Source organism: Octodon degus, unplaced genomic scaffold (assembly GCF_000260255.1).
Source record: "Octodon degus isolate 3935 unplaced genomic scaffold, OctDeg1.0 scaffold00220, whole genome shotgun sequence".
Taxonomy (NCBI): domain Eukaryota; kingdom Metazoa; phylum Chordata; class Mammalia; order Rodentia; family Octodontidae; genus Octodon; species Octodon degus.
In genome coordinates, this window is record NW_004524796.1 from 2,611,346 (window position 1) to 2,637,571 (window position 26,226).

The window sequence follows — 26,226 nt, forward strand, 5'->3', positions numbered from 1 at the left end:
CTCAGGACCTTGCACTTGCCAGGCAGGCATTTATTCTACTGAGCTATCTCCCCGACCCCTCCTCTTGGGTTCTGATGGGAGTCTAAAACAAACATGTGAACAACCCAAATCTTAGTTTCTTTTTTTCTCCTTTCCTTTCCTTTCCTTTCCTTTCCTTTCCTTTCCTTTCTTTTCTTTTCTTTTCTTTTCCTTTCCTTTCTTTCTTTTTCTTTTCTTTCTAGTCAAGTTCTTATATGGAATGCAGGTTGGTCTTGAATTCATTTATGTAGCCCAGCTGGCCTTGAATTCATGACCATCCTCCTGCCTTAGCCTCCCAAGTGCTGGGATTACAGGTGTGTGCTACCATGACCAGCTCTGAACTTTCTCATTCTTTCATCTTTGCCTGTTTGAGTAAATGGTGCTGTTAATATTTCCTGCCACTCATTTCTGATGATTAAGATTCATCATTGCTTGTTTTTGCTTCACATTCTGTACCCATTTTATCAGTAAGATGTTTTGGCTCTACTTAAAAAAAAATACACACACACACACACACACACACACACACACACATATATCCAGAAACTCATCGCTTCTCTCTACCTGAGCAGTATTATCATATTTGGTCATTGTAACCTTTTTCTACGACTACAAGAGCTTCGTGGTATTCTTTTTTACTGCTCTACCACCTTACAATCATTTGTGAAAGCTAAGGCAACCTTAAAAAGTGTTCATGTTGCTTACCTGCTCAGAACCTCCACTAGGTAGCTTCCCTTAGCACTTGCAGGCAAATGCATATCTTTGTGTGGCCCACAGCCTGAACTTTCTGGGTCTCTGATGTGATTATGATAATCCTGTTTTTGTCATGCTTTACTTTTTGGTTGCTACATGTGTGCATTTCTGCCTTTGAAGCTAACTTAAATCATTTTCTTGGCCTAGGTTATTGCTGTCCTAGATAGTTTTAAGGGTTTGCCATATTCTGTAGAGGCTCCTTATTACTTACTAAAAGAAAAAAAAAAGTCCATCTTTACCCATTATTGCTGCTCCTTACCATTTATTTATTTATTTATTTATTAGCACTTGATTACCTGACATTAAATGATTCATCAGTTTCTTGTAGGATGCGAACTCTATAAGGATGAGAAGAATTCATTTCTTTCTTTAGTATGTTGTGACCAAACCTGATACATAGTAACAACTCAGTGTATCCAAAAAAGAATTATTGATATTTTTCTAGGTTGTCAGTCTTGTGTTTCTATTTGAAGTTTTGTAATGATATAAAGAATTGACTTATAATTGAACTTTCTCTGTCTAGTTCTTCATTAGATGGTGTTTTTACTGTTTTGGTCATCAGAAGTGTCTTTTTCTACTTCTGCTAAATCACTATGACTTTGTTTTTATAATAGTGCCTTTTTGTTCCTGAGCATACTTCTTTGGATAACTCTACATAAACTTGGACATGTTTTTAATCCACTTGGTTGGATTTTAGTCCAGTCAGTATCATAAACCATATGCAGATTGATTTTTTTCTTCTGATGTGTAATTTGATGGAAAGACCTTGATGTTGGGCTTAAATTTTGTCTGCATCATGTGCTACACGAAAATGGGCAAAATTTATGATAGGACAGGTAAAGACCCCTTTAAATTCACTTCTATAAATTGGGATAAAAGTACCTCACTCAGGATTGCTATGGGGATTCTGTGTAGAAACATGATAGTCTGACTCCACTGCAGTTGGGTAAGTTTCAAAAGCTTAAATTCAGGGTGGTGAGATGGCTCAGTGGTCTAAAGCACCTACTTAGAACAAGCTAAGCCAAGCAAAGCACAGGGACCTCGGTTCAATCCCCCAGCACCACATGCCAGCCTGCCCGCTCCCTGGTGGGCTGAGCTGGCCACACACACACACACAAATAAATAAATAAATAAATAAATAAATAAATAAAATAATTATTAAAAAAAAAATTCAGGGTGTTCAAGACTGTTGGAACTTTGCTTCTGTTTTGATGACTGGTGCATGAGTTGTTTATTTAGTCATGTAGTTTAAGCGCCCCAGAGTCATTCTTGTGTAGTTCCAATTCTCTATATTCCAAACACATGTGCACTGCCTTCTGTGTGCCCCATGTACCGAATGTGCCTCTTAAGGATTCTGATGTATAAGGCCTCATAGCGTTTTGCTCCTTTTCAACTCATCTACCTTGCTTTTCATTTTTTCCTGAAGGCATGTTTCACGCCTGATTGGCTTTACACTGCCACTACCCTGCTTTTCAGACATGTATGTGTCTTTTTGGCCTGACATGTTCTCTTTCTTTGTTCTCATTAAGGTTTTGTTGTTTTGGCTTTTGGAGATTGAACCTAGGACCATGTGTGTACTGAGCACACTGTACCACAGAACCAGACTCTATATTGGCCATTTTTGAAGGACTGTTACATCTGTAAGCTGAATGGGCGTGCTCTCCCTGGAGCCTGATGGACAGTCATCCTTTTGGCATTTCTCACTCCTCAAATGTTTGGCCATCATAAAATTTCAAAAAAAATCAAGAAGTATCTGCTTTTCAAAAAAAGACTCCATTAGAAAGACTGTTGAAATTCAGTTGAGATGTTTATATGAATTTCTGTGTGCTGCTGGACAAATTTCTTAAGTTCTTTTTAAATATTAGTCTTAGGAAAATCTGAGGATAAAATGAGATCATTATGAAGTTTTGAATTCTTTAGAGGAAAATCTTTGTTATTTTTGTCTTTCTGCCTTTCCCACAAGCCTTGTTTTGGTCTTAGAAGATAATAGTTTTAATTTCATTTGGTAGTCTCAAACCATGTTGAACTGCTACTAGTATTTTATTCTTCTGATTGGAAGATATTTATTTTTTGATAACAAGAATTGTGGTACTAATTTTGTTGATCTTAAAGCTATATCAATAAATGGTATGAACAGTTTGGAGATCGCAGATGTTGCATTGCTGACTTACGAGTTTGAGTCAGGTACTATATTAACTTGCTGTTCTGTTACTGGGATGAAATATTTGAAACATACACTATAAAGCAGTGTAGATGTTTTTTGTTCAATGATTTCTGAGGTTTCAGTCTATAAGCAGCTGGCTGTGTTGCCTCTGATAAATCAGAAACATCATGGCTAAAAGATGTGGTAGATGAAGCCTAGAAACAGGGAGGAGCTCAGAGGAAAGATACAGCCTTCAAAGACAGACGACCAATGCGCTACTTCTTCCAATAGGCTCCGCGGTCCATTGAACTATTAAGTCATCAGACTGCTCAATCGATGGGCTTACCCCCCTGATCCAGTCACTTTCTGAAGGTCCCATCTCTGAGATTAGTGTGATATGGCTGTAGATAGCCCACCTCTGACGGAACATGAATCCAAGCACATTTGAGATCTAAACCATAGCAGATATTCATGTGTAGCAGAATTGAAGAAGATTGCCTATGAGTGTCAGCACGTCTGCTAATGCCTGTATTACATATTCTTGGTTATGTCATTAATTCAGTATCTCTTAAGATTATGGTCATGATAGTATTTCATATTTGATCAAACATAGTCTGTCACCTTTTAACTGTAACTTTTTAATTAGTTTTAACTCACTTAACTATTATGTTTTTAAAATGATAAATTTTAAGACTAAAGTATGCTTTTTTAAGAACAATATCCTTAGAGCTAGGTATGGTGGTGCATACCCATGAGAGACACTGTCTCAAATTAAAAAAATGAGAAACTTGAGGGTGTAGCTCGTTGGTAGAGCATGCCTAAATTCAATCCCTACTATCAAACAAAACAAAATGTACTTAGGTTTTTTTGTTTGTTTTTGTTTTTAAAAGAGAAATCTCGTTGGCTACCAATCAAGCATAATTATTAATTATTAAAATGTGCTAGCAGATCAAAGCAATAACTGGCTTGTTTTCTAGATTGAAATAAATATTAGACTGAGATATATTGTTCAGGATGACTCACTCAGTCTTCGTGGGCTTCAGGGGGCTTGAGGATTTGGGGGGTAAGGTCTTGAGGTATAGAAGCTTTGTGTTTGGGACTGTCATAGAACTTTTGGTGTTCTTAGATTGAGGATATGGATATTGAAAGAGTTACGCAAAGTAGTTTATTATCAAGGGTTTTACAGTACACTAGGGATGCTTGAACAAGTATAGTAAAGTTAAGACAGTTTTATCTCTTTTCATATACTTCGCTAGAAAAAATTGAATAGCATTCTAAACTTTTTTTTTTTTTTTAAGATAGAGCCTTAGTATATAATTCAGGTTGGCATTGTAAGCACCACATAGCCCAGACCAGGCTTGAACACACCCCAGCACAAACATTTGTATCCTAAATAATCCACTTAGTTACTACGATATGTTTTCTTATAAATATTATACATATCATAGATTTAAATTTTTTTTTCAGAAAGCGCAATATGATTGGATAATTTTCTTCTTCAGAACTTTTTCTTAGGCCGGCCAGATAGCTCAGTGGATTGAAGCATCTGCTTAGGCAGAGCACAGCAGCTGGGGTTAGATCCCCACCATGCCATTCTGGCCCAGCCCCCGGGCCCATGTGGTGGTGCAAGCCTGTAATCACAGTGCTTTGGAGGCTGAAAACAGGAGACTCACTGAGTCCGATGTACATAGTGAGACCCTGTAGACCCTGTACTGAATACATTTTTAAAAAGTTTTTTTTTTTTTTCTTTTTTAAAAAAAGAACTCTTTTTGGTTATGTGATGTTTCTTGAATCAGTACAAATAAACATGTATCTCTTCTGGTATTTTAGGTCTTGGAGTGGTATTAATTAATCTGTATTTCAGACAGCCTGGATTCTTCAAAATAACTTTATTCATTTAAATACAAAGAAGAGTTCATTATTCAGTGCTCATGATTTCTAAGTATATCAAAAGCCTTTTCTGATTTTCTTTTCTATCTCTAGGCTCTTTACCTTTCTTTCAACTTGCTTTAGGCTTTGTATTATTTCTGTGTCATCATTTCTATTTTATAAGATAGAAAAATATATCTAGGGCTCTATCAGCTAGTTTCAGTTCCTTTTTTCAGTTTTAAGCCACTTCAGAATAGAGCCTGATAAAGTTGAAAGGCTTATTCCATTTTGTTGAAAATGTATCCAAATTTTGTAAGTTCCTGCAAGTAAATCACCTTAGCATTGTAGGAGTGGAAAGGAGGTTGATCCCTTTCTTCCCCTATACTCTTGTAACAAAAGACTACTTAATCTGAGAAAAACATGACAAATTTGATCATAGTTTTACTTACCGTGCAAGCCTTTAGATTGAAGACCCCAAAGCACAGGGTGAGCCATTAATCTTTATGTTTATGTTTGCTGAACCAGAGAAAGCTAAGTAAAAGTGTAACTGACAAAAAAGGTATGAGCTAATGCTAATTGTTTGAGTAGGGATCCTTTGCAAGACTTCCTCAGATGATTTTTCACCCCTTAGTTGTAGCTAGCTAGTCCTTCCTCCTTAGTATAAGGCTAGACCCTTTTGTGGAGATCAGCTCCTGGACAGAAAAGTAGGGGTAAGTAGGATAATAATTCTAGTTTTTATGGCTGTGGGGAAAGGGTGACCCACAATGAGGAAAAGGAATTGAATTTCCTGTGCTTTGCTCATGGGAGAAAGAAGGACAGGACACAGACAGCAGGATGAAATAAATAAACCCTGCTTATGAGTTTTTTACTTGGGGATGGGGGTTCAATTTTTGAGCTCCAATCCTGCAATTACAAATATTTTGGACATTTTGTATTCTTATACCAGTGATAAGAGCCATTTGTCATCTCCCAAGTTAGAAGATTGAGGTTTGAGCATGCCCCTTAGAATTCATGTATGGTAATGTAAGTGGTGGAGTCTTTAAGAAGTTGCTCTTAGTGGGAGAAAGTAGGTCACTGAGGCATCACCCTTGGAAGAGACTGATGTAGTTCTGGTGGATCCTAGTTCGTTTCTTCAAGAATAGTTACAAAAAGAGCAGCCCTAGCTCTTGAATCACTGACTTCTCCTTCACTACAGTATCTACATATACTCCCATCGTTTGTTATGCCATCCACCGAGAGATCTTGACTAGAGACTAAACAGATGGGACTGCCTCATCTTGGACTTTTTGCCTTCAAACTTGAGCTAAATAAACCTCTTTAAAATGAAGTATGCACCCTCAGATACTTCATTATATCAACTGATAATATAGATAGCTAAGTCATAGATAACTCTGTGCACCAGTATCCATTGTTGTTACCCATTACCTTCACTTAGTGCTTTGGCTAGTTCACCAGGGCTAGTAACTTAAGTGGTGGGTAATGGGGCTGTGGTATAGATCAGATAGTGTAAGCCTGAAATTTGTGTACTGTCCATTTTCTGTTTTTAAACTCACCATGACCTGCCCATAACTCTCAGTAGAAGGGAAAAATGGGAAGGAAGAGTGTTTTCCCCTCATTTGAGAAGAGTACCAAAGAGACTAGCGAAGCAGAAATTTTATTATCAGTTGATCATGGTGAAGCACTACAAGTAAGAGCCTTGGTATTGGTTAGTCTATCTCTGGTTTTAAAAATGGAATTTGTTATGGGGGATCTTGGTGATATATTATCTTTCACAACGTCTGTTCGTGGTGCTTATTGTTTGAACTCTTATTATTCCTTCTACTTTTGTATCGTTGATGTTGCCTTGGAATATAGTAGTTTCCCCACCTCAGAAGTTCTGTTTCCTAAATTGTGTTTTTTCCCTGTTTTCTTTGTTTTGCTTATTTGTCTTTTCCTTAATCTTCCGTGTTAGAAAATTTTCTCAGCTAAATAATCCTTGTTTTTCTGTCTGTGTCTAATACTTGAGAAATCAGAAGCACACTGACGGTGCTCTCATATGTTTGGAGCTTCTTGACTTTGAACTTCATTATAGGTTGGTCTTTACCAAGAAATCTTTCTCTTCCCTGACCCACAATATCATATTTTCAGTATTTGTAAGTCTGTTTTTGGGCTGAGCTGTAGTATCCAGAAAAGTCTTTGCCTTTTATAAGTTGATTGGTGTTCCAGATATTGAACAAGTCTTGCATTCCTAGGGTAAATCTCACTTGGCCGTTGGTATATATTGCCTTTTTGTATGTTGCTGAATTCAGTTTGCTAATTTTTTGTTAAATATTGTTGCATTTATACTGATATAGTTCTCTTATAATATTGTCTAGCTTGGATATTAAGGTGATGTTGGCCTTATAGATTGAATGAGAAAGGAGTCTCTGCTTCTATTTTCTTCAGAAGATTGTAGAAAATTATTAATATTTTTTTCTTGAAATGTTTGGTAGAATTCACTGGTAAATTCACTGGGCGTGGTGCTTTCTCTTTTGTAAGGTTATTGAGTTTACTGGCCCAGTTTCTTTACTAGATAATAGGCCTACTAAGATTGTCTATTTTTTATTATATGAATTTAGGCATATTATGATTTTAAAGGAGTTGGTCCATTTCCTTTAGTTTATCAAATTTGTGGGCATGGAGTTCATAACATTTCTTTATCTTTTAACATCCATGGTAACTGTGGTAAGGGCCATTCTTTTGCTTCTGATAGTAGCAATTTGTGTCCTCTTTTTGCAACTTGGCTAGAGGCATATTGGTTTTATTGATCTTTTTAAACAACCAGTTTTTGGTTGTGTTGAAGGTTTTTTTTGTTTGTATGTTTTGTTTTGTTTTTTTGTTTTGTTTTTTGGTATTGCTCTCTCCTGTTTTCAATTTAGTTGGCTTGTACCTCAATTTCTATGATTTCTTCTGCTTGTATTTAATTTGCTTTTCTAGTTTTGTAAGATTTTGGTTTTTATAAGCACTGCTTTCATTGCATTCTACAAGTTTTGATAAGTTGTGTGTTACCATTTCTATTTAATTCAAAATATTTTAAAATTCCTTGAGATATTTTTATTCTTTTTTTTTTTTTTTTTAATGTATTTCGTGTTACAGGGTCTCACTACGTAGCTTGGACTTGTAATGATCCTCCTGTTTTTAGCCTCCCCAGCACTGGGATTACAGGCATGTGCCACCACACCCAGTGTAGATTCACGTTATTTAGAAGTGTGTTTTTTAATTTTGCAGCTTTTTTTGTATGGATTTTCTAGTTTAATTCCTTTGTAGTAAGAGATCAAAGATTGTATCATGTTCTATTTTGAATTTCTTTGAGTGTGTTTTATGGCTCAGGATGTGATCTGTCTCATGGATGTTTTGTGTTCTTGTGCTTGTATCTAGATGTCCCCTCAAAGCTTCAGACACTCATAGCTGGGGTTTTTTTGAAGCTGGCTGGACAGTGTTTGTGATGCTGGGATTAAGGATGTGTGGTTCTAAATTAGTCCACTGATTGGAGTAATTCTGGTATGACTGAAAAGATTTATGGACAGTGGAATCCCCACCATGAGTGTGTCTGGTACCACTCAAAAGGGTTATATTGTGGATGGGATAAAAGCGAAAGTAGGCTCACTTGGTGCTGCTCCTGCTTCTTGCTTCACTGTTTCCTGCCTGCTGGCCATGGACTATTTATCCTCTGTGATGCCTTTTTGCCTTGCCACCCTGCCTTTGAGCCAGCTGACAGTATAGACTGAAACCTCTACAAACTCTGAGCTGAAATGAACCTTTCCTCCTTTAATGTTCAGTTTTACATATTTTGCCTTAGCAGCCAGAAAAGTAACTAAGATACATGTGAACTTGAGAGTTGTATTGTTCTGTTGTTGGATAAAATATAGATACAAATTACATATGGTCTATTGATGTTGTTGAGTTCAACTATATTCTTACTGATTTTCTACCTGCTTTATCTGTTCAGTTCTTGTGGAGGGATATTGAAGCCTTTAGATTTAGTAGTAGCTTTCTTCTTACCATTCTTTTTTTATTTTTTAATTTAAAAAAATGTATTTAGTACAGGGTCAACAAGGTCTCACTATGTAGATTGGACTCCTAGTGATTCTCCTGTTTTTAGCCTCCCAAGTGCTGGGATTATAGGCATGCGCCACTATGCCGAATTCAGTCCCTATCCGCATGCCTCCGGGGGATGAGGCTACCGGGATCAAACCTGTGTCCCTGTGCCACTATAATCTGCTGAGCTATCTTACCATCCTTAATAATTGATTTTTTATTATTTCTGTTTTTGCTTCATATATTTTGTTACTTTTTTGTTAGGTACCTAAACTAAGATTGATATGTTTTCTGGAGAGTTGATATCTCTTTGTCCCTGGTAACTTTTAATGATGCTCTATATCCCTGATAGCTTTTCTTGCTATATGTTAGCTCTGTCTGAAAACAATACACATAGTTGTTTTCTGTTTTTTGTTTTTGTGTTTTGTTTCTTTTGCATGATTGTTTGTGGGTTTGTTTTTGGGGGGATGGGTAATGGGGATTGAATCCAGAGCACTTCACACTAACTTACATCTCCATCTCTTTTCCTAATTTTTTTTTTACTTTTTATTTTTTAAAGAGAATAAAAAATAGCTTAGAAATTAGAAATGATACAGAATTTCACTAAATAGAAATGATAGATATTGAACAATGGTTGTTATATTGCATATTGTCTTCAAATTAGTTGTCCAGATTATCAGATGTATTCAAGCAAAACTGGTCAAAAACGTTATAAACATTTTTTTAAATTTAAGTGTTATCTGTTCAGTAGACCAGCAGAAATTAGCAGTACAGTTATTCCAGCTGTTCTGTACATACATATATATTTCTTTTTCCCTTCCTTTTTTCTCTTTTTTCCTTTCTTTTATCCCAGTTGTTCTTTCCCTTTGAAATGTTTTTAATTCTGAGACAGGACCTCAAAAATTGCCTAGGAGTGCTGGGATTATAGGTGTGCATCACCAGGCCTGAGTGTTAAACCCACTTTTTGTTTCTTTTTTTTTTTCATTAGTGTTCACATCTGCGGGTACTTGATTCACATGAAGATATACTCAGTCTTTTAATGAATGAACTGTGTATCTGGACTGAACTTTATACCCCCTGTTCAGTCTTTTCTTCATGTAGTGAGATGGGAGAGTGGACTGTAGCTGGGTATTTCTCTTTGCTCAGGTAGCAGATGAGGACAAGTAGAAGCTGAGAATACCCTTACCTCAGGTGAGTTGTCATTAGATTTAGTGAAATTGTTTTTCTTAAGCATAGGTAGGCCTTGTTAAGAATAACATTCTCTGGGGTATTGCCAAATGTTTTTTTCCTCCCTGTCCTGACACTAGGAAGCAGAAGGGAACTTCTCTCCACTATTTTCTGTGAGAACCTAGTATTGATCCTGCACAAAACTCTAAGAGCTGTAGGTTGCCCCTGATTTGGCCGGCAAGAATTCTACCAGTGAACCACCTGTGTGCCCCTGTGATTTGGTTTCCCTTGGAGTTTTAGCTCTCACACTTGTCCTCACCAAGCCTCTAGCAATTTGTCACTCACCTTTGGGTCTTACAGTGAAGCTTTAGTTGCTGTAGAGATTGCTGATGGTGTAAGTTGTGATCCTCTGTTTCTGCTTGACTGTCTGTAGTTCTTGGGTTGAGGTTCGCTCTTTAAGTTTCCTTCCCTGAAGGATCTGAGAGAGGTGTATGGTTTTTACTGTATTCAGTTTTTTACTTGTTTGCTTGGAGTAATGACTAAGTGCTATACATGACTGATTGAAAACCAGGTTTTCCTTTATTTTTTATACCCAGGATTCCATTATACGTGGGGACTATTAGTCCAAAGAATCTTTGCTTGACTCCTAAAAAAGGAACCTTCACTCTTCCCTCTTTCACTCCGTTTGGGAAGAGATAGTTGCTAGTGTGCTCCAGTGAAGAAGTCAGAGTACTGGTGTAGGACTGACTGACATTTCAATAGCTGTTACTATTCCTCCCTAACTTAAGTCCTCTTCCTTCACTTTTACTTCCATATATTGTTTCTGCTACCAGTTTTGTTATTGTTTAAAATTTTATTTATTTATTTGTGTGTGTGTGTGTGTGTGTGTGTGTGTGGCCAGCTCAGCCCACCAGGGGGCAGAGCTGGCTGGCATGTGGTGCTGGGGGATTGAACCGTGCATGATCCCTGTGCTTTGCTAAGCTTGTTCTAAGTAGGTGCTTTAGACCACTGAGCCATCTCACCAGCCCCCAAAGATTCTACTTTTCAAGGTCACTACACTTTCTATCTTTCCTTTTTTTCTTCTTTCTTTCTTTTTCTTTCTTTCTTTTTTTTTTTTTTTGGAGGAACCAGGGATTGAACTCAGGCCCTTGCTCTTGCCAGGGAAGTGCTTATTCCACTGAGCCATCTCCCAGGCCCTCTGCTACCAGTTTGAGCCTTCTGAGAATTAAGTGAAATAAAGCAGGCTTGTTCTTAAGCTTTTTTTTTTCTTAGTGTAGATATATATGATTCTCCTTTCCTGGCTCTTTTGTATATATAGCATATATATTTATACTAGAATAAAAATTTTAAGATATAGTTGCTATTAATCACTTCTGTTGTTTACCTTGCCTTTGTGTATTTATCTTAAAGAAAACTAATTAAAAAAGGGAGCTGCATTGGATGATTGGGTTTAATCTGCCATAGCCCTTGATTTTTTATTATGCTAAGTTTTTATTTAAGGAAAAATATTCAAAGCTTGATATATCTTTCTTTCAATCTTCTCTCCCCAACCATATAAGCAATTCTAGCTAAATAATTAATTGCCCAAAACATTTTGGTAGGGGTCTTTGCCTAGCCTATGTCACTTCATTGGCAAATAGAGAAACTTTTTTCATAATGAAAATATTTCTTTTGCAGAGAGTAGAACTGTATATAACTTTTTCTTTAAGAAAAATCAAAGAAAAACTGAAGTGATGAAGGAGAATTGTGATAGGTGATACTGTGCTCTTTTCCCCTTTAGTGGAGCATAACACTGGGTTCCACACTCATCCCTTACTTTTCTACTGTAAATTTTTACTTTAACATAATAGTATCCAGATGTGCATCTCATTAATTTCTCTGAGGGAGAAAGGAAGCAATCTTTATATTTATCCACTTAGTATAACAAAAGGTAAGGTATGTGTAAAAGTGTCAAGCTGGGATTTACACACATAAGATACTCTGGGTAGAGTTCTTACATGTGTGTACCCCTACCTGAGCATCACGGGGTATAATGCAGCCACACCACTCTAGGATTTGTTTTTTCTTTTTTTCAAATCAAATTGGTAGGACAGTTTCAATAATTCACACATTGCATACATTCTTCCTAGTGGTTAATCGCTGTACAAGATGCAGACATGATATCCTATTTACAAGCATCATTAGAACAAATCACTCTATTCATTAAGAGAATGTAACTATATATGTATCCTAACCACTATGAATACACAGATACAAAATGGACATTCATCTGTATCCCCTTTTTTTTTGTTAAGTTCCGTTATTTGAATATTATAGGTGTGTAAACTCAGCAAAATATTCTAAAGGAGTCCAGTAGCCCATAATAGTATTGGGTCTTCCGCTTGACTGGCGATGTCAGAAATTGTTGACCTGAGTCCCCTATAGCTCAACATAACAGCATGGCTTTACTTCTTCTATTTCGTTTTTATACTTTTCTGCTGGATGGTTAAGACCAAAGTAAAGCAGGACCAATGCAACAAGAGTTGTAGCTTTTGGGTCTGACAAGGTCAGTGAAATCCCCTCAGGATTTATCCTGAGATCCTGTACCTCAGATTGTAGAACCTTTGTCAGTGTCAGCCATGTGGATGAGTCACAGCCATTGCTTAACCAATGTGCTCTCTGTGAAAGCCTGAGAAAATGTTTTCTCTCCACGTGACTCTCTACATCATCGCTCACTTTCTTCTTTGGATCCATAATCTCCTTGATCAGAAAATTTGGAACACTACTGAGTTACATGACATTAGAGTACAGGGTCTCATATGTCCTGAGTCTTAATTGACCTTAGAAGACTAGGGCCAAAATGTTGGCTTTCCTTGTGGCCCTCCCTTTTCTCTAATTTTGGACTGCAAACTTTGGTTGTTAACCATCCAGAAGACAAGCTTATTGTTATTACCATACAACTTAGGCTGTTAAGCTTAACCTCACTATCTGCATATCAAACATCTTAGGCATAATATGGAACAGGTATTTTTCATTGAGTATTGATATGTTGAACTTTAAGTCCCTACAGAATGTGATAAAAGACATTTAAAAATTAGAATATATTTTTAAATAGGCATAAAGAATTACATACTTCTTATTTGTACACATAAGTCCAAAAATCTCACCATATACAACCTTGAAGCAAGACAGTCCCACATTATTCCTTTTCCTGTCTCTTGCTTTCATTCACCACCCCCTTCTTCTTGAACAACCATCTACCCGAGAGACATCATAGCAGCAACTGACATGTCATGACAAGGAGCCCATATTCAGAAAACCAGAATGACAGGTACTCCAAGCATGAAACTACTATTACAAATTACCATCTGCAGTGCAGTTGCTTAGTTCACAGGTATCAGTATATATAGTTAGTCAAGGTGAGAATCTTTCTAATTTACTGCTAGATTAAAAAATCTTCTGAAGATTCTCAGGATCCTTGCCTTGCCCATCTTTTACATATAACTGTATGGCTTGACTTATTCATGTTTCCTAGCTCTTCTCCTTTTCCTTTCTTGGTTAGTTAGTCCTTGAGATCCTGCTTTCCTTTTATTTGTATTATACCTTTCTATTTGTATTTCTACACTTGATCTTATCCAAAAGGCCAAGAAGCGATAGCTTCTTTTGAGTTCTTATACAAGAGAGAAGGATTTATTTTTTAAAAAAGTTTTCTTTAGATTTTTCTGGTAGAAGTAGCCCAGTTTAGTATAGTGGCACATAAAAAAATCAGATTTGCAAGTTTTGGAAGGAGGTCAGAATTAGATTTATTCATGCATGCATGATTAAGGTGATCCCTTATGGTAAAATATATGTCTTCATAACATGAGTGATGTGGGTGGATGAATGATGATGATGATAAGGATCGATGTTGGCCACACTAGCCATACTGCCTGTGACAGTGAAATGGAGCAAAAATCAACCCCTATGGACACAGGGAATGCTGACTTTCTTCAGGTGACAAAGAAAACAGCAGTTAGAACTAGATTCAGAAATATAGTGAGGGTCTTTGAGGGGTGAAGTGTATTGGACAGAATTCCAGCACTGCCCCTCAATGTTGGAAATAGCACAAGATGCTGTGAAATACACAAAGGCTGAGATACAAAGTAAAGAAGTATTTTATGCACCACTTGTCACATTCAACAATACATGTATTATGATACCTTATTAGCTGAACTGACAGTCTGCTGTACTTAGCAGGAATTTCTCATGGTAATTGCAGGAATGTGAAAGACTTAGGAGAGAGCAGTGGGTCCAAATATAGCATAAAAATGCTACTATAGATGCGAAGAATTCTTATGCTTTCAGTTTACAAATTTATCCTGGAACTCAGCCATCACATCCTTATTCAGATAGTAATGAACTGAATGATGTTGTGAACAGACTTGTTGCTTCCATCTCCCAAACGAATCAGAATGTGACATTAGACAGTTGGTTTCTTGTTTCCAATTTAATGTTACATTTGCAAATGGAGCAAAAATTGACCAGCACAGGAGCTATATGCAGGAACAAAGCAAAAACTCCAAGCGTTGCAATTTCAAAACAGAGACTTATATAATACAGTCTTTGGATTTCAGAAAGTTTTATATTGGACTTATATATGGAAAAGAAAAATAAACTAGTTCTGCTGATGTCAACATTTGTACCATGATGTTTAAATTAATAGGGAAACTTCAACAAAACCAAAGTCTGAGACAGAAACTTCCTACAGCAGAAGTAAAAGTGAGATGTTGTTGATTAGTTATGCAGCAATTATGATGTCATTAGAAATACAAAGCATTGGCCAATGGTTGTGTTTTACTTGATCCTAAGCATGTGTGGTATAGTTTAATAGTTTCCAAAGACAATAACAAGTCTGATATCTCAACAAGATATCTCAGAAATTTCCTTGAGGATTGGGACTAGAACTCATAAGAGATCATTTACAGCTGAAGAAAACCAAAATGTTTCTGTCCAAAGAACTACACAAAAATGTGGAATATGGTGGTTTGCTGACAGGTGAACAGGTAGGCGCAACATCCCAAAATCCAAAAAAGAAAACCAAAAAAGATGTTAACTGCCCTACAGCAAAGGACAGGAAAACAAAACATACATGCTGTCAATGTAAATGATACAGTTTTCATGGGTGTGACAGTTGAAATTTTGTTGTAGAGTTCTGTTGGTGTTTTTGTTGTAGTTCATACAGGTTTTTATTTCTAAAGTTATGTTAGGTTTTGTAAGCAAGTCAACAGTTGATGTGAAAATGTTGATGTTTATTTTAAGCACTCATTGCACATTTTATATTTTACTATTTCTCTGCTAAGTGCATATTGTATAACACAGAAAGATCTCGAAAAAAAAAGAGAAAGAGAAAAGAGGTGACAAGAATGGCCTACCACATAGGAAAAGAAAGATGAGCACATGTGCTATCAGTAAAAGAAAGATGTGTGCATGGAACATACAGTTGTCACGTGTAAAGACTGCCTTAGGTGTGAAAGTTAAAGCAAAGATTATTTCTGTGGTAGACTTTATGTTTACATTGTAGCTATCATAGGTTTTTATTTCTGATGTTATATCTTAGGTTTGTAAGCAAGCTGATGTGAAAATGTTGATGTCTATTCTAAGCACCCACTATACATTTAATATTTTATTTTACTGGCATCTTATTTTCTTATTTAAGTGTGATAATTGAAGTAAAGGTTATTTTGTAGAGGGGTACTGGTATTTTTGTTGCAGTTCACACGGAAACATTTCTTATGTTATCTTTTAGGTTTTACAAGCAAGCACAGCTGCTGTGAAAATGTTTATGTCTATTCTAAGCATGTATTACATATTGATACTTTATTCATATCTTATTTTCTTATTTAGGTGTGATATTTGAAATAGAAAAAAAATTTTGGTGGAGTGTTATTGATATTTTTACTGGGTTCATACAGGAATTTATTTTTGTTGTAGGGTTTTAGACTTTGTATACCATAAGCCAGTTGATGTTGTAAATTTTTATGCATTTTTATAAATAACAAATATTTAAAATATACCTTACTTTTGTGATATTTGTTCTGTTAAGCACTCATTGTGTAATATAATAAAAATCACAAAACTAAAATTAATAGTTCACCAGTAGAAATAGTCTAAAGAATAATTTTATTTTGGTGGAACTGGGGATTGAAATCAGGCCTTCTACTTGCCAGGGAAGCACTTATTCTACTGAGCCATCTCCCCGGCCCCCTAAAGAATAAATATTGATTGATGGCACTTATGAATGTTCCCCTTTGTGACAAAAAATATGTTTTCCTGTGAGGGCTAAAGATGGATATGAAGATCTTATTGACTGGAGTGCTGGCAACTATTTATTTATTTATTTATTTATTCATTGCTATTTTGGTTTTTGTTGAAGTTTTATAAACTATTTATTTATGATATGAGTATGGTTACATGTACTGTAAGGACCTGAAAAATAACATTTTGCAATTACTTTTACAATCTGCAGAGAAAGCAACCAGTGAGATGAACACTGCTGAGGACTGGGGCCTCATTCTGGATATTTGTGATAAGGTTGGCCAATCTCGCACTGGGTAAGTGTTCTAAGTTTCAAAGGATGAAGAAAAAGAATAAGGAGATAAAGCATATTATATTTACAATTTAGTTTAAAAGGGGAATGTTTTTACAAGAACGCTTTGAAGAATCCTCCCATTTAGGTTAACCCTTGTAATCAGCATTGACATGATTGGTAAAGGGTTGGTACTTTACTCATCACCACATTTTATTATTATTTTTTTAAATGAAATATTAGGTTTTAGCCATTATTGTTTCCTCACTTACCAAATTTGGTGGTTATCTATCTCTGAGTTTTTTGTCATTTCTACAGTATTCCACCCAACTTGATTATTGACTATTGAAAGAGACAAATTAAGGAAATATAATCTTAAACTTTTGGCATGTATTATAGAGCTTTCCACATAGTAAAGAAATGAATTACCAGGTGCACATGTGATCTGTACTCCTGAGCTAATAACATTCAACCATCAATAGTCTTATTTGCTGTCTTGTGCCACAAATAGTATTGTCTTATTTGTATACTTCATATGAAAAAGAGTAGGAAGCACTGTTGGATTGCACTTGATTCTTCTAAGTGATGATCTTAACCATCTCGCGGTACCTTCTTTGTTGCTTTTCTCGTGATTGTTGATGTTCCTTAAACTTTCCTTACTTTTTTTTTTTTTTTTTCTGTAATACTTTTTCTTTTAGTATAGAACTTTCAAACGTCTTCATAAGCGGGAAATCTGATTTTCAGTTCTCATTCTTATCCAGCCCTGTGGACACAACATCATGTTTAGAGTTCATAATATATAGTCCTTAATCTCACCATACAGAAACCTGAAATCATACCTCTTTTTGCTTCAAACCTACTTTCACTTTGTTCCCTGTTGCTGTTAATGATATTTACATTGTGCTTAAAACCTCAGGGTTACCTCCATATTTATTTTGTTACTAAATTCTTTTACTCTTCGCATTCCTTCTCAAAATGTTGACTACAGAATCTCCTTAATTCTTCAGCCTGTGAGCCATTAGGCAGGGGCAGCTAGCTTGTCTTCTCTTCAGGGCCTGTCTACCGTTTCACATTAGCTTTTAGGATCCCTAGTACACTTCCCCATATGACTGCCAAAGACTGTCTCCGATATGACCTCACTAGTCCCATTGTTATCTCTGCATGTCAGTATATTAATAAGTCTTGTTTTTTCTGCTTTAGTCCATTAATTTAATTAGCATTTGAATAACTACTATGTGCTACATATCCATTCCTCTTTTTCCATTTTCATTTGGCCTGTGCTTAAGATATTCCTTACCTTGCCTGGAGTTACAGATTGGTGTTCTGGCATTTCTTTCCACTTTCATCTCTTTTTATATCTAATTTTTGTAGCAGTTACCATGTAACAGCTGTGTTCACTTTACTCCCTTAAGTGAGTTCAGTCTCTTAGTCCTCTAGGTTATTTATTTGCCATTTACTTCTTCCTATTTCCCATTCATTTCAACTCAAGTTACTTGAGTTGCCAGTGCTTCTCTACCTTATTGTCCCGCCCCCAGTGCTGGGAATTGAATCTAGGGCTTTTACCTAGTGCTTTTAATTTTCTTTTTCTTTTTTTGTACCAGGAATTGAACTCAGGACCTTGCACTTGTCAGGAGAGCACCTGTGCCACTGAGCTATAGCCGTAGCAAGTCCTTCTGATTTTGAGACAGCGTCTCCACAAGTCTCTAAGTTTCTTGGGCTGGGTTTGAGTTTGCAGTTCTCCTGCCTCAGATTCCCAGTGTTCTAGGGTTACAGCTATGGGCCACTATGTGTGACTGTTTTTGTTCTTTTATTCTTTTGTGTGGATATTTTCCCCTCTCATTATCTTTGTAACTTATTTTTTTTTTTGGAACCAATTTAGGTGTCATTTCTCATGGAGCCTCTGCTTATCCCCTTTTTTTATTTTTAATTTTTTTATTTTTCTTGGCGGAACCGGGGATTGAACTCAGGCTCTTGCACTTGCCAGGCAAGCACTTATTCTACTGAGCCATCTTATCCCTTTTAATATCAAGCTTCTCTGAACCCTCGAAACACTATCAAGTACATTCGTAGGTCTCTGGCTGAAGCTTAGTGGTACAGTGCATGCTTTACATGTATGAGACATTGGGGTCCATCCCCAGCACACATACACTTTTCCTAATTGTGCATTGTCCTATATTTTGGTAATTTATGTGTAATAAATTTAGATTTGTAGACTGAACAGTTGACCAAATTTTGTGGTTGTTATGGTTTGTGTCTAGTTGTCCCCCCCCCCCCCCCCAGCCTCATGCAATCACTTCTGGAGTTTGTGATTGTTTAATGTGGGTGTGGTTGCTGCTTCTGCCCTGGGGCAGGTAATTTGCCTTACAATGTAAGGAGAGGGGACTACCTAGCTGCCTGAGTTGCTACCACTCCTTTTGTGCTTTTGTTTTTTGCTGCTGCCTGAAATGCTGCGCACTGCCATGTGCTGCTCTGCCTTGGAGCCACCTGAGCATGGATTGAAACCTCTAGTAACTGTGAGCTAAGTAAAACTTTCCTTCCTTCATTTTGAGTGTCCGGCATTTGTCCCAGCAATGAGACAAGAGTAACAGACAGAGTATAGAGGAAAGAAGCAAAAAATTTAGTGGTTGAGACTGTGCACTGTGAAATGAGATCAGGTTCAAATTCTGACTCTGACCACTGAGCCATTTCACAGTGGTAAGTAACTTGTTTCTGGCCTTACTTTTCTAGTTTACCACATACAATGGTATCTTTTTCAGAGGGGGATTGTTGGGATTGTGAGATCATTAATAGGTAAGGTAGCAGTAAATACTTCGCACATATTTAATGTATGCAATTCTGGACTTTTTTTTGTATTTTAGTATGGGTCTACAAGATCTCACTATGTAGATCAGACTTGTAGTGATCCGCCTATGTTCAGTCTCCCAAGAGCTGGGATTACAGGCACACACCACCACACCTAGGCTCAATCACTATCTCAGTGCACCCCTGGGGGAGGGGCTGGGGCTGGGGTTAGGCCAGTGCTGCAATGCCAGGATCAAACCCGGCTAAGCAGAGACTTTTTGGCTGGCCCTTTTTTTTTTTTTTTTTTTTTTTTTTTTTTTTTTTTTTTTTTTTTTTTTTTTTTTTTTTTTTTTTTTTTTTTTTTTTTTTTTTTTGCACTGCCAGGGAGGTAGGCACTTAGACCACTGAGCTATCTATCAGGTCCTTGTGTTTTACAGACACTTTCTTTCTTTATTTTTTTTCTCTTTTGAGACAGGATCTTGCTGTGCAATTTAGGCTGGCCTTGCGCTCATGGTGTAACCCAGGCTGTTTTTGGACTTGCAAAGGATCCTCTTGCCTATCCTGAGTGCTGGGATTATAGGTGTGCACTGACATGCCTGGCTTATAGACACTTTGCATGGTAACATGATAAATTGCTTGAAATCAAGAGACAAGCTCCCTGTCATTACTAGAAGCGTTCTATAATCTTCTAGCTTAAAAATAAATTCATAAATTATGGAAAAAAATAAAGTTTAACTTAAAAAAAATAAAAATAAATTCATAACCTGTCTGAAATTTTGTATAGTATAAAGTGAAAGTGTGGAAGTCACTACATTTTTTTCCTGCATGTTAATCTTATTATACCAGATATGCTCATTAGTCGTTTTATTTTGTGTCCTCACATTTGAAATTAACTGATTCATAGCTTTATATATTTTGTCTGTGCTTTGTTTTTTATCCTATATCAATAGATTTAGACTTTTTTTTTTTTAGTTTTTCAAATTTATTTCTAGTCCATGTGCTTTTTTCTCTGTACTTTTCTAACATTTGAGTTCTCATTTGGGGATTTTAATTAAGATTCTACTACATCTTTGAATTACTTAGATATTTTCAAATTTAGTAATCTAAAAAATAATGTTTGGTTGTGTACTTTTAATGAATATTTTTTCACTTCTGCTTTTTACTGTCCTTCTTTTTTTCCTTTTCATGCTTTCCTCCTTTGTTAGTGGACTCAAGGTGTTTTTTTTTTTTTTTAATTTCCCACTAATTTCTAAGTATTTATTTGTTTATATAAATGGGTATCAATTTATATAGCTCTTGTAAGTTATTTGTATTCAATATGCCGTTTTAATATTGAGATTTTAAGAAGCATCATATTCTAAATAGTTGCTCATGTATTTTTTTTCTTTTTAGTACTATTGTACTATTTTGTTTTGTTTCTGCTGTGCCTTGATAGTCTTATGTTAGGAAACTGCATGCACAAACACTGTCTTCGTGATTTTCTTTCACTTTTGCTTTCCTGGGCTCTTTTCTCCATTTAAAAAAGATTGCATTGTTAGAAAGCAAAATATATTTATGTTAACTATTAAGTTTTTTTGACATAAAAGTTCATTTTTTTTCATTTTAATTTAAAACATCTTTCTGTGTCCCTAAAACTACTGTGCCTAAATAGCTAGTACATAAATCTTATTTCTTCCCAGATCAGCTAAATAATACAAAATTAAGGTTCTTTTCCAGTGAGCAATGAACTGCTTATGGTGTCATTCACACTGCTAGGTAGGTGTTGCTACTCTCCATCTCCCTAATTTTATCATCTCAAATTGAAATGATATGCCCACTGAAAAATATTTTCCTCCCCTCCAGCCAGCCCCTGTCAGCATGTATAATTTATTATTGATTTTTCAAACCATCTTGTAACTAGTATATAAGGACAGTCTGTGGAGAGATGGTTTGTTACTTAGGTACCTAGATAGATATGTTTAAATATGGGTATCAGATGGTAGTGTAAGAACTTTGAACAATAGTTTCAGTTGGGAGTATGATCTTCTAGATGCTTGATGTGATTTAGAGAAGACTGAGACACGGGATTGGGATTGGCGCAAAAGGGGACATCAGTCCTCCTGACAGATTCAGATAAGGTAGTTTGAAGGAAAAAGTTGTGGATTGTAATGTGTTTTATAAGGTAAATGTGCATTAGGCAGCAGTCTAGGTTTGCTATTCTCTTTTGCTGTTAGCCTGAAACTTTATAGAATAAATAGATACATTTAGGAAGACAAATTCAGGGCTCATAGAAGGATGTTAGGAAATGGATTTTCTTTCAGTAGTTCTGTATATCCTGATCAAATTTATAATATGTAGAATTATTTAAAACATAAGTAAAATTAAATAATTTATTATCTCTGCAAGCCATCTGTCTTAAATTTGTGACAGTTTAGAAAATGTCTTCAGGTTTTAAGGGGGGAAAAAAGAACCATGATTATGAAATTTCAGTCATTTCTGTAACCTAGATATAGTGCTCCCAGTGGTGTTGTAAAACATTGTCATTAAATCTTTTTTGAGTGTTTTCATTCTTTAAAGGCTGCACATATTCATGTATGTGTTTGATTTATAAAATATGTGTGCTAACAGAAAGTATGCACTTTAAAAAAAATAGGTAAATACTAACATGGCTCAAAAACTAAGACAGTTGAAAAAAATGAAAGTTGACAAGTCCTAACTTATGTCTCCATTTCTCAACCCTACTTCCTGTGAGCAGTTTTGTTTCTTTTATATCTTTCCATTGTTTCTATACACAAATGAAAATTCCTATTCATAGGTAAGTTTATTATATATAACACTACATTTATTATTTCCTGTTAATTTTTGAAATACCTTTCTTTTAAATTCTGTTAATGGAGAAATTTAGAAATAGTTTTCTAATTTGACATCAGTTTTAGTGACATGGAATATTTGACTCAATTATTGGAGAAATTGTTTAATAATTTTTAGTAATGATGTCAGTCTCAGGAAACTGAATACATGTAATCCTTTACTTCATATAGCTTGTTTTGTTTAAAAGCTGAAAATGCTTTATTATGCTGAACTTAAAACTTAAAAGGCATCCTGAGAAATTTCTCAGATTTCTCAAGATATTCACATGATTTGCAACATGCAGTTTCAGTGCATGAGTAAGTGGTGCGGAATGCCAGCGAGGTCATATGATGCACTTGAACAGTCTCTGTTTGTCTAGAAAATGAGAGAACTTTCAGAATGATGACAGTTTTCTTTAGTATATATTCACATAATAAAAGACTTTTCTCTTTTAGTTTTGGTTGCTTTATGTTTTATATTTGTAAAAATAGATGTGGTTGTAGGTATTGACTATCTGCAATAACTATAATTATTTGTGTAATTGATGTCTAGAGTATTTTGTACTTTTTATTTTACTTTTTTTAGCTTTATAATACTTTTTCTTCAACTTTTATTTTTTATCAGTACATGCTTATAGTATATAATGATGACATTCCTCTTGGTGAGTTAGAATATGCACATAGCGCATCTCAGTTCTTTTTCATCTCTTCCTCTCTTTGCTCTCCATTTCTTGGTCCCTTTTCTTTTTGCAAAAGATCCGTCTCCATATTTCCTATTATCTGAATTTCACTTTGTACTTTATTTCTATTTGGAGTGACTGTAATGAAGACAATAATAAAACAATAAAAATGATGCAGAATTTCAAAGCAAAATGATAGGAAATTAACAGTGGTTATTATATTGCATAATTATCTTCAAAGCAGATGCTCAGATTATCAGATACAGGCATGTAAGATTAATCAAACAATATAAACACTAACTGTTCCTTTCAATGAGCTAATAAAATTAGTAATACACTTATGCCTAGCTATGTTTTATACATACATAAACATCTACATGTATAAGGAAAAAATATACATATATATTCCTTTGTTCTTTTCTCCTTTCCCTTATCCCAGTTATTCCTTCCTTTTTTGAGCAGTTTCTTTCCCTTTCACAGTGTCTATTCTATGCTTTGGATCTTATTTATTCTTTCACTTTCTTATACTAGGGACACAATGCAATGTTTATACATGTGAGTCATTTATTTCACTTATGAATATGGTCTTTAGAATGAATGTCCTTTATTTTCTGTGTTAACAATTTTTGCCTAGCTGTAATCAAAGATAGTTGACAGAATTGACTGATGTAGAAAACATAATGTAATTCTTTTCTTGGTTAATAGATATATTTAGGTATTAAACTTTTGATTTACTCAAGCAGGAGATGGTAAAATGATAGTTATTAGTGATATTTTGTGAACAGTGTAAATGTAAGGAATTTGGGAAGGAGTTTGTTGTGTTTCTTTTGACTTTATGTTGTCTTGTCCTGGACTGTTTCATGAATGTTTCTGACCTTCAACTGGAAATTAACACAGCAGTTTTCTGAATTTTGTAAGGGAAAGATAATCTAGAGAAACAGGCTTCTTCTATCTAATAGGTGGTTAGTAATTCTCCATCCTCCCTCCTTTGCACTTTCCCTTTCTCCTTTCTTTCTCATTTACAGGCCTTAACTTTCAAGTCTTTGAAATGCTCTCAAGAATACTAGAACACATTGATTGACTGCTTATTATTTGATTCACCAGGTGCTGTTAAAGTACCCTGTACACATTTTACCTAATCACAACTGCCCTAGAGAACTATAGGTTTTCTCAATTTACAAAGGAGAAATCATACTCATATTTAGCATTCTCCTTAATATAACTGAAGTTCTTACCTAGTTTCATCCTCCGTTAATGAAATATGGAGACTGGGTGTCTGCTTTGAGTACGTAGTAGTGAGTCAAGTGGGCATGGCTTTTGCTGTCAACAGCACTAACAGCCTACTAGTAGAACACAAGAATAAATGAGAAGGGTTGAGGAGATGGTGAGCGGAGTCCTCAAAAAGAGCTCAAAGGAGAGTCGTTGCGAATTTGAGTGACTGGGTAATGTTATGCAGGGTGTGAAGTTGAGCAGCCAAGAACAGAAAGTAGTGTGTCTGAGAAAGAGACTATGGCATGTATGTGAATGTTACAAGTCAGGGAGTGAACTTAGTCTGTCTTTAAAACATGAAAACTACAGTCACTAGAAGAGAAATGAGTTACCCTAAATGTGCACATTTGGCTATTTTGTATTGGGATGATATGCTCCATAGCCTTTTCAGATGTGTTCTTTCACTTAGCAGTAAAGTTCTGTCAGCCTTTCTTGACTTAATAGCTTTTTTTTTCTGACTAATATTCCATTGCAGTATGTGTATTTACTGCAGTTTATTCATTGTCAGGGCACTTCGTTTGCTTTAGTTTTTTTAAATTTGTAAATAAATGTGCCATAAACGTTCATATACAGAGTTTTCTTTCTTTCTGTTTTGTAACTCAGATTTTCATTTCAACTAGGGAAATATCAAATAATATGATTACCGGCTCTTATGATAGAAATACGTTAACTTTGTAAAACACAACAAAACTGTCTCCAAAGTTGTTGTTGGTTTTTTTTTTTTTTTTTTTTACATTGGAACCTGCGATCTGTTCGGAATTTATCCTGTTGCACAATGTCAGATGTGAATCTCACTATTTACCATTTGGCAGCCCAAATTGGCAACCCAAATACCACAACATCATTTATTAAAGAGCTCTGTCATATCTCCTTTTAATTTGAAGTATTATCTTTATATATTTGTATATGTATTTAGATCTGTTTTTGAGTTTCCTCTTTTATCTCGTGATATGTAATCTCTATGTGCTGTTACAATATGATTTTATTAAAGCTTTATCATACTTTTAATATTTGATAGAATATTAAATTATTTTTTCTGCAGTTTTTCTAGATATTTTTGTCCTTGCCACTATCCTTAGATAAATCTTATAATTGATTTGAATAGTTTAAAAACAAAACTTTCTTCTTGAATTGACTTCATTTTAAATTAACACATTTATGTCTTTTTTGATATTAAGTCTTCCTATGCATATTTTTTTGTGTTCTTTGTAGTATTTTAAAGTTTTCTTAAAAGTCTTGTACAGGTTTTGTAATTTTTCCTATGACATATTTTGTCTTTTTTACTTCTTTAAGTAGATTTTTCTTTCAACGTTTTTTCATGGGACTTTTCTTTTAAAGGTAGGTTATATTATAGTATCCATATATCATATATCTAGAAGAGAATGTTCCACTGTAAGGGAGACAATGATGTGATGATTTTGGAGAGAATAGGGATAGAAGGAAGCTGACCCCTTGACTAGGCAGTAGGGAGTGATAGCTAAATATGAGTTTTGTTTTTACTTGCTTAGGAAATTTTTTATTTTTTTATTTTAATAACTTTTAAGGGCCGGCCAAATAGCTCAGTGGATTAAGCCACCTATAAGCAGGCGCAGGGGCCAGGGGTTCAATCCCAGGGCCTGGCATGGTGCACTGAGGGAGCTGGGCATGGTGGTGCATGCCTGTAATCTCAGCGCTTGGGAGGCTGTAAACAGGAGGATCACTATGAGTCTGATCTACATAGTGAGACCCTGTAAACCCTGTCCTAAAATACACACACAAACACGCGTGCGCGCACATACATACACACACAAAGTCAAGAAGCATTGTATACATTTTCCTATATTCATATTTATTATGTATCCCATAATTAATGCTTTATAAATTCAAAATTAAGGATAACATTTATATTCTGTGCTTCACTGTCCTCCCCATGTGTTAAAGATATTATGACTTATATAATACTTTATAAGTCAAATTGTTATTTCAGTGTTCTTAAATAAGAATTATACTATTATAAGATTACTCATTTTAGTTCTGATTCAGGTTTCTCATAAAGCTTATAATATCTGTGTACTTTGCATGACAACTAAATTAGACTCTTCAGTATTTAAGGAGGGTTTTTATATATCTGTTAATTTC

The 26,226-nt window shown here is 35.4% G+C and overlaps 1 protein-coding gene across 4 annotated transcripts in view; it reads left to right on the forward strand.

Annotated features, from left to right (window-relative positions):
- The window catches only part of Stam (signal transducing adaptor molecule), a 69,842-nt gene that overhangs the window by 4,369 nt on the left and 39,247 nt on the right, over nt 1-26,226 (forward strand). For all 4 annotated transcript variants that reach the window (XM_004645192.2, XM_023705437.1, XM_023705438.1 and 1 more), the window contains exon 2: nt 16,491-16,575. In XM_004645192.2, coding sequence (XP_004645249.1) covers nt 16,491-16,575 — 85 coding nt within the window. The remainder of the gene's footprint in view (nt 1-16,490; nt 16,576-26,226) is intronic.